This window comes from Pteropus alecto, unplaced genomic scaffold, assembly GCF_000325575.1.
Source record: "Pteropus alecto unplaced genomic scaffold, ASM32557v1 scaffold24, whole genome shotgun sequence".
Classification (NCBI taxonomy): Eukaryota; Metazoa; Chordata; class Mammalia; order Chiroptera; family Pteropodidae; genus Pteropus; species Pteropus alecto.
The window spans coordinates 12,560,541-12,570,325 of record NW_006439192.1 but is presented as its reverse complement, the minus strand read 5'-3'; the positions used below and the strand labels follow the sequence as shown (position 1 = coordinate 12,570,325).

The 9,785-nt window shown below is 33.6% G+C and overlaps 1 protein-coding gene and 1 pseudogene across 1 annotated transcript; both read right to left on the bottom strand.

Moving 5' to 3' along the window:
• Positions 1–2,227, bottom strand: CUNH8orf48 (chromosome unknown C8orf48 homolog). Its single transcript, XM_015592827.2, has one exon. It carries the CDS (start codon positions 2,100–2,102, stop codon positions 1,236–1,238), a length of 867 nt encoding a protein of 288 aa, XP_015448313.1. The 5' UTR covers positions 2,103–2,227; the 3' UTR covers positions 1–1,235.
• Positions 2,228–9,441: 7,214 nt separating this feature from the next.
• LOC112483493 lies at positions 9,442–9,560 on the bottom strand (annotated as a pseudogene).
• Positions 9,561–9,785: the final 225 nt, after the last annotated feature.

Below are 9,785 nucleotides of genomic sequence, written 5' to 3'. Positions count from 1 at the left end.
TTTTTTTTAAATAAAAAAGAACAAAAGATGACTCTGATTTTCTAGCCTAGTTGACTAACAGGGTGGATTATGACCTTAAATTGGAGAATTCTAAATGGGAAGTTATTCAGAATTTCAAATATGTGAAATGTGAATATGTTAAGATGCCCAAGATAAAGTATGACATAATGTGGCTTTCAAATAAAAAAGTTATTATGAAAATGGTAATGATTTGATTTTCATCTTATTTAGGAATGACTTACTAAAAGGAAATATGCTAACTTTATAGGAAAAAGTAATATTTGAATGTTACTAAGGTCAAAAGAGCCCAACACATGACTAAATTATCTCACATGAACTCTCTTGCATTTGCATACTTAGACAACCCATCTCTTTTGAAATATTTTTTCTTTGTTCTCTACAACACTACACATTCCAGCGTCCTTAATCGTTTATGACAATTTCTTCTCAACCTCCTTTGCTGGCTTTTTCTCCTCTATCCAGCCAGGAATTGTTGAATCTCTCAGGAGTTAGTCATAGCCCTTTTCTCCACACCCTATTCTCTTCTAGAGAGTTCACCACATCTATGACTTAAATTTCCAATAATATGACAATAATCTGCACCTCCCATCCCTTTATTTCAAATATGTAGGCTAGACCTTTTCTCCAGACTGCAAGCACAAATAACCAAATGTTTCTCAACCTCTTAATGTGGATGTCTCAAATATATCTCAAATTAACCATGTCCAAATAATCATACCCTTAATCACTCCCCTCAGACATTATCCTCTTCCAATGTTTCTATACATAATTTTGAAATTATTATTCACTCAAGTGCACAAATCAGAAACTTAGTAACATTCTTAACATCTACCTTTTATTAAATCCCCATATCCATTTCTTCACCAAGATTGCCATTATTACCTCAAGTATCTCTTACATTTCTGTACTTCTACAAACTACCAGCATTTCTCTGGATTGTTATAAAAATTTTTGTAAATATTCCAACTACGACATTGCCATTTATTTTTTAAAAATGTATTGAAGTTTTTAATCCTCACATCTGTAAAGGAAGCATAGTAAAGTTTTAGTTTTCAAAGTGCCTTAAAAATGATGATAATTATTCAAATACACAAAAGAAACGTCTATACACATTACACATTATCATTAATAAATAGCATCTCCTGTTTGGTTAGAGTAAGTGGTTTGGGAAGTAGTAGAGCAAAAGGTAAATGACAAGCACTATTTCCATTCTTCTACATTTTCTGTTCTGTATCTGACCTTTCAAAACCAGAGTATCTGATCTGACTTTTCTCATTCAGTCTTTTCCAGATTATTCTGGGGTCATCAGAAAGCCTAGGAAGGCCCTGATGTGCTTCTCCAATAAAGGTGAGAAAGTCTTTAGTATGAAGATGTTCATCTATCTTTGCTTTTAGTAAAAATGACTCCAGTAAAGTCTTCTTTTGTTTCAGGAAGGCAGACTGAGCCAGTTCTGCTCTTTTTCTGTTACAATCATGACACCGAGAAGAAATGTGTTGCTTAGCTGTTGTCACCTGCTTTGGTATTGTCCTCATGTTTTTAAAATAGATTCTGTTCAAAAGCTCATCGGGGACCGTGCAGTTTAAAGCATCTATCTCTGAAGCCTCTGCATCCAATCTAAGCTGCAGCTTTTTAAGCCTGCTGCTCTTTTTCTCCTTAGAGTTTGCTCTATGATGGATCAGGTTTATCTTAACAGTGCAAAAAGACTGCAGGGCATGCAATTCTTCATCTGAGAAGGGAGTGATTTCTGTTTGAAGTTTAGTGTCTGGTTGGTACCCTCCAGAGTTAGTTGTTTTGCCCTTAAGGTAGTTGATCCATTTCCAACTAAACTTCTTTGCTGAAAGCTCAGATTGTTTATCTTGATATTCCAAGCGTGTAGACAGCTTTCTACTCTCGGGTTCGCTCCCAGAGTCATGGGACCAGGGCTGCAGTCCTCCAAAGGAGCTGAAAGAACCGGAACTCTGTACCTCATCAGTAAAGGACGTGAAGGTGTCGTTAGAAAGGTCTACCATTGGTCCGTTTGGGCCAATTCCCTTTGTTCTTCTGAATCCCCAGCTTCTAGGCAGATGGCCATCACATTGCATCAGACTCTGCTTCTCATCTTCTTTGCCTTGGTCAAGAGTGGCTCAGAAACTAGTCGGGCCTGCGCCCGCAAGTAATAATGATCCTCTCCTGGCGCCCGCAGCTCGTTCTGGCTCCTCTTCCGGGTGCCGCCTTCCCGCTGCCTTGGCAACGGAGAACGGTCATGCGCAGTGGGTCGCAACGCAGCGCTCCTCCCCTTACCCCGCCTTCCCTTGAGCAGACTCCACCTGCACAGTTTTCTGCTGGTTTGCTGGTTGCTCTCTGGTTAGTTGTGCGGCTACGTTTAATGCTATTTTAAGCACAAAATCTAATAATCCTCGAGGAAAGGCTGCAAACTCCCTTTCCTCAGGGTTCAAAAAAGTGTACGTGTGTGAGGCCAACAAGGATAGGCAAACGGGTTCTGACTAATCCAAAAAAGTGTGCCCCAACTAAATGATTCAAATTAAAAAAAAAAATCCCTGCTGGTCAGAAAGGGCAAGCAGAAACGTAGAAACGTGTCTGCCAATCATATAACTAGATCACCTATTTGTAGACGATGTTTTAGGATAAAAATCGAAATACTGAACCCATCCTGTAAGACTCCTGCAAGACTGGGCTCCTCACTTATTTCCCCAACCTTATCTTGCAAAACTTTCCAAGGACCTTGAAGTTTTCCCAAATCTCAGTTTTTAGGTCTTTGTCTTAGTAAGTAATCCTCCAAAGGACACATCAACACCCCTCTTCTCTCTATATATCATTAATTACTGCTGTTCCGTCGAGTCCCGTTTCCTCGGGGTGGGCTTCATACCCACTCCTGCTCCCAAACACTGCAACTTCTCTTTGACACTTTGCAACTATGTGTTTGTATGAGTATTAGATTATCAAATCACCCCCACTAGATTTAAAACTCCATGAAAGCAGGAATCATGTCAGTGTTGCCCAGCACTCAGCGAGTACCTGACACCCTGAAGGCGTCCGCTAAATTTGTTCAGAGCAGATGAGTTGAATGACTAAGGAAACAGAATTAAGTATTATCTATCAGAGGTCCAGTGGATTTATGGAATAGGTATAACAGCTCAAGGGACTTAAATCTTCTTCCTGAACCCCTATCCCCCAAATAAACTGTTACTCATGGTATATCCTTCTACAACAATCCTTTAAAAAAAAAATTATAAAATGCTCTTTGGAGACTGATTTTTTCTAGCTCTTAATAAATATCTGAGTCTAAGTCTTAGTAACCGAAATAATTTCAAGAGAATGGACTCTCTTGCTCAGTTACGTGTGTTGTTGTTGTTGTTGTTCAAGTCTAGCCAGGAATATTTAATGTTATTCCAAAAATGTTCACTTTGGCAGACTTAAAAGTCTGCAATGTTCAAAAAACATCTCTCAAATATAAGTCAGCTTCACATTGAAGAAAAAAGATTCCAACTTCATTTATTCAAACCAATTATATTTCATCATATAATGTTGATCTCTAAAAAGAGGTAGCAGATAATTTGTGGATCATTCCAAGTAATTTGCAGCATATCTAGAGCTCGAGATTTTCGTTTTTAGTTTTTTTTTTCAAAAAACTCCTTCATTCCCTGAATATTTCTACATAATTTATAATAACATGTTCCACTCCCCCCAAAAAAACTTTCAGTAGGAGAGATATACTTTACATAGAGTATATTCACACCTTCTAAAATGCTAAATATTTTAAAATAACTTTATCCAAGAAGCAGGTAAATTGGGGGCAGATATCTTGTAATTAACAAATTTCTTTGCAATAACCAGCATGACCTAGTAAACTGTTTAACACTCTAACATGTATCATCTAAGGAAGTAAAATAATTCAACAGCACTATCATTATCAAATAAGATTCATGTAGATAGAAGTCAAAGTTTGATTTTAAACACACAAAACCATTTCTTTGTGTAAACCTTACACTCTACTTTCAATTCTAACACACAATAAAGCTTAAAGACAATTATTTAAAATCTACACTCCTGTTATTTCTTTTCTATATATGAAATAAAAGCAACATTTGCCTATCTTTCTTGTATATGAGAATTGTCAGTGATGTATATGTGAAAAAAATCTCAGACTATCCTATAAGCAGTCCTGGCAAAAACATATAGTCCATCTTATTGAGAAAGAGTAAGAGAACTGTGAATAAGTGTAATGTATTACACTATTTTTTAGTTGGATGCTTCAAGTTAGAGAAAAAAATAAACGCATAAAGGGGAAAGAGAATGGAGAGTTACAACTTTATATTTTATCTAAAAGATTTTATTACATACCAATAGATAAAAATCACTCAGACTCACTATAGTGAGAGCAGATTTAATCAAGATTTGTAGAAAAAATATAGTATGACATTTTAAACATTTTAATTGTTTTAATCAGGAAAAGAAAGACCAAGGGATTGACAGAAAGGAAATATTTATAGCTTTCCCAGAAAATTCCCAACATTTGAGTGTCTCAATGATTTCGTTATATAATTACTTACTCTTTAAAAAATATCTATGAATCTTGGAATCGTTTTTTGCAAAGCTAAAATTAATGATCTAAAATTAAAACTAATTAACTATAACTACAAATAAAATTATTCAATCAACACTCAAATGTGCAAAGAAAAAGCTGTATTTTTATTTCCTGTATTAATGTAATCTTTCTTACAAGTTCTCATCCATTTTGGTATCCATGGAAAACCATTAATTTGATAATTAATGATATCCTAGATATTCTCATGGAAGTCAGTCTCATTTTGTCAAATATTTATTTATTCATTGCTGAATTTAACTCCCTAAAGTACTATTACTTCCTTACCAAGATGGTGCCTTTGTAGAGGGAAAACCTTATCTTGGGGCATTTGGCATTTGGGGCCCTAACTTTGTGCTGATCCTTTTGCTGGTCTCAATCACAGTGTGCAGATAGTCCTTGGGTTTGTGCCATTTTCCACCAAGGCACAGTAGTCAGCTTCTTTCTAGGGTCCAAGGCTTGTGAAACTTGTCAAAACCTCTCCTGGCTATCTTCCCTACATCTTGATACTCACTGGTAGTCTGGCTCTCTCCTGGAGACTAGCTTTGTCTCTTTCAACTCTTTCAATAGCACAGCATACAGCCCTTACTGCTTCACCATCTCTCAGGAGGTTTCCTCTGGCAAACTATTCCTCCAGAAATCTCAAGCACCTTGACGTCTCTGAGGGGCCGATGGGAATGCTGGGGTCCTCTATAGGCCACATTGCACCTGAGGCTACCTGGGGTGGGAATAGGAGGGGATAGGAAGGAAAAAGGCAAAGCAGGTGTCACTGCCTAACCACACTATGGCACTATTTTTATTGTCCTGCAGTCATCATTTTTTTCCTCATAGTTCTTAATAGGCAATAGGGCAAAAGCTAGTCTTTCAACTTTTTCTGAACAATCAAATATGCTTTCCAGCAGTAAGGGTTAACCTCTGAGAAAGAGGGTGGAAACGAATTAGTTTTCTTGTCTAATTCCATTTCTTGTTTCTCTTTCCTTGGAGGAAAAAGGGCATAATTCCAGATTCTTCCTGCCTGGAAAGCTCCTCTCCCAGGTATCATAACGTCCTCCTTGCCAACGTGGCATTTGGCCTGTACCCTTTCTTGAAGCCATTGCGCTGGTACCAAGATGAAATCTAGTTTATGAATAAGAGAAATTAGATTGACAGATCCTTCAAAAATATTCTACCCTTTACATAAACTTCACAATAATACTGTGCTTGGTTCTGTGTATCAAGCAAAATGAAATATTATTTACTCTCCTACGGGACTAAATTGAATGTATCAGAAATTTCACTGAGAAATCATTTTTTGTGGAATAAAGGATTTCACATCACTCATGATAAAAGATGTTTACAACTTACAGTGCAGTAGTTGTTCTTTATTTCTTAAAAGACATTTTACATCACAAATATCTCAATTTTTCCATTCATTCTTTTTCAATGTGCCTTCAGTTTTTTTTTTTGAAATTGATTAATTGCCTTGTGAGAGTTGCCTTTTACTTTAATAGCTATTGTTTTGTAAAGATAATATATGTTTATTGTAGGTACTTTAAAAGATAAAGATAAACCACAAATATTTTTAAATAAAAGTTAACTGAATTCTAACCTCCCAAAGATAATCGTTATAAACACTTTTAAAACATTTTAATATATTTCACTATTTTTTCTTAATAAAACCTAGATATTATGATTTTATGAATTACTTTCTTCATTAGCAATAATGTGAACACTTTTCCACTCAATTTCTGAAAAATCATTTTCAACATAACTTTAAAGCCTATACTGCATTATTTTATTTAACTAACTAAATTATTTAAACACAAGGTGTTTCCAGTTTTTTACTCCTAAATATTAAATAAAGCATTTTTTTAGCTAAATCTTTATACACCTTCAAAGTTATATGTTTAAAATAAATTCTACAATTTATAATTGATAGGTCAAAATGTATGTACAATTTAAAGGATTTTGATATATCTATCCCCCTCCTCATTTTTTACCCCCTCCTGCAGTATTAAAAAATCCAAGATATAATATTATTTTACTCATAAGTACTTTGGTTTATCTCTAGTAATTAAGGCTTTAAAAAAAAATACAACCTTGTGATTAAGATCGTCACATAACATAATAATAATTCCTTAATATCATGTTAATAATAATAATAATTCCTTAATATCATCTAATAATTATTCTGTACTCAAATTTCTCTGAATGTCTCAAATATGCCTTTTTGCAAGTTGTGGTGTTTGGAATCAAGGTTCATTTGGTACATTTGGCTGACATGGTGCTCAAAACCCTTTTATTCCACAACACTTTCAAAGTAGAAACAAATTAAAAAACAAAACAAAATAAAAAAGGAGCAGGCAGAGAAGTTTAGCTTTCTTCTCTATATCTACCATTATGTTCCCAATAAAAAATCATTGTTTAAAAAATTTTTTATTTATTCTTCCAAGTTTCTTTTAAAAAATATAAATCAATATATATTGGTATCCTCTTTCTTATGAAAAAAAATTCAGCATATTCTGCATATTTCTGTACACCTATTTTGTTTTTACTCTTCAAATGTATATCACTTCACATCAGCATGTTGGCATCTTCATTTCTCTCTGTGACTGCTTGGTATTCCATTGTGGGAATGTACTGCAGTTATTCCCACGTTTTGATGAGCATTTTGCTCTTATAAGAAATCAAGTTTTTCTTTGTATTTGTGGAATCTTCAAGAAGATTCTTAGGAATGAAATTAGTGGATCAAAGGTAAAGGCATATGTAGTTTCTTTACATATTTCCAAATTTCCCTCCACAGGGGTGTACATTTTGCATTTTCACAGGAACCAGGCCAACAGAATATATACTCAAATGTATCTGTTTTTGTGAATCTAAAGGATAAGAAGGTATATCTCCATGTAATTTTGAAGTGAATTCTTCTTATTTTGAGTGAGATTGAACACCATTTCATGTGTATAAGGTCCATTTACATTTATTTTTATATTTTTATGTGTATTGTCTATTCATTTATTTTATCCATTTTTCCATGAGATTGTTCTTTTATTCTCCTCAGTTCTTAAAAAAAAAACAACAGTTAAAAACACTTTAATATTGCAGTTTTATCCATTTGTCTGTGACATAAGTTCCAAATGATTTTTTTTTTAATTTCATATAGCAAATTTATCAAACTCTTCCCTATCATTCTTGGATTCTTAGTCACATATAGAAAATTTTTCTCTACTTCCATGTTATAAATAAATTCACCCATGTTTTCTTATAGTGCTTGTGATTCTTTTTATACCCTCACTTTAAAACTGAATCTTTTGTAGTTTCTTCTTTACTATAGTCTCAAAATGAGTCTGATTTTATATTTTTCCATATGGCTATCCAGTGATCCCAACAATACTTAACAAAATTTTCTTTGTTACCTCACTTTCTTTATATGCTGACTTTATCATAAATTTCCATATGCACTTAGGTTTTGTTTTTTTTTTTCCCCTGCAATTTCAACTTTAGTGCATTTGTCTGTCTATTCACATACCAATACTGTGCTGTGTTAATATGCTCTATAATATGTTTTAAACATCTCATAGAGCCAGACCTCTCTCCTCATTTTCAGAACTTCTTGATGTTCTTATTTATTTATTTTTCCAAATGAAATTTATAACCAACTTGGCTTGCTTCAGGATAAAAGCAAATAATGGTGTTTAATTGAAATGCACTAAATTTATAAACATGGAGATTTTTTTTTTTTTAATTAGGCCTTCTTATCCTTATTCAAGTATTTAAGTATACTTTGGCATCTTTTAGGTAGTTGTCTTCATTTAGGTTCTGTCCATTTCTTTTTGAGTTCATAAATGTTATTTTGTTTTATTTTATACACTTTTATTTTATTAATTGTAAATGAGGTTGTTTCTTCTACTGGTTATTTGTATACTGAAATGCTGTAGATTTGTGTACTTTTTATAGTCTGATAGCTTTGAAAATTTTTATTGCTTAGAGTTACTTTATCTTCATCTTGGATTTGTAAGGCATGTGTAAAACTTCTAGTTTAGAAATGTTTTGAAACTTAGAAAAACAAAAATTCAAAATAATTTGTATGATACAAAATTGTCCTCTAAAAAGCTATTATAACAAAGCTCTGGTAGATAGATAAATAGATTAAATATTGAAGAAAATCATAAGTTAATAGAAAAAAAACTATCCAATTATAGATTTTAAATGAATTTCTCATATTTTTTTTCAATATTGCCAGAGCATTATTTACTTTACCTGGATTTATGTTTTAAAACCTTAAGTTTAAATAAAATTAAATCCTGCAAATGTATTTTTTTATTTTTAAGTTCTTTCTAAGTATGTGATATTTATCTAATTTTTTCTAAATAATTATAGGCAAATAGATTTATACAGAACTGTTATAATATAAAATAGCAATGCAGTTTGAGCCTAGGCATTCTGAATGTTATAATTTTAATCAACATATTTTTAGAATTAAGAAAAATGAATATAACTTCAGTACTTTTTTTTTTTTTAAGGAAATTACCAGAGACGTAGAACATTTTTTTTCTTGTATGACATATTAATTTGCTAGAGTTGCTATAATAAAGTACCACAAACTGAGTGGCTTAAACAACAGAAATTATCTCACAGTCTGGAAGCTAGAAGTCTGAAATCAAGGTGTTATCCACTGGGGGTGATCTAAATCTGTCTTTGCCCCAATGGCACTGAGGGGAGCTCAGTTCTTTACACCAATGCAGTAAAGGATTGCAGATCAGTGTAATTTAGGAAAAGTAAGATTTTTATTTTATTTTATTTTTAGGCAATGCAACCTTATTTTTTATTTTTCACTCCTAAAGCACCTGATCTTCTTTTAACACCTAATGCACCTGGTCTTCCTAGGTGGTCTCCCATCCAAGTACTAACCAGGCCCAACCCTGCTTAGCTTCCGAGATCAGATGGGATCAGGCTTGTTCGGGATGGCATGGCCATAGGCCAGAAAAAGTAAGATATTTTAAAGTATGTTTCAAGAGAGAAACGGTCTTCACCAGACATGGCCATAGCCTCATAGAATTTGCAAAGTAAACCTTATATTGTGGTCATGATGGGTGGTTACAGGGACAGTGCTAGATAATTGGCATGTGAGATCATTTGAGTAACATTTGGCTGTTATATAATCCTTTGTCTACTGCGCATGTGGTTACTCAAAATTCAGTCTGTT

Excerpts from the sequence above, each read along its gene's own strand:
- CUNH8orf48 (XM_015592827.2), bottom strand. The coding sequence starts at position 2,102 with ATGCAATGTGATGGCCATCTGCCTAGAAGCTGGGGATTCAGAAGAACA.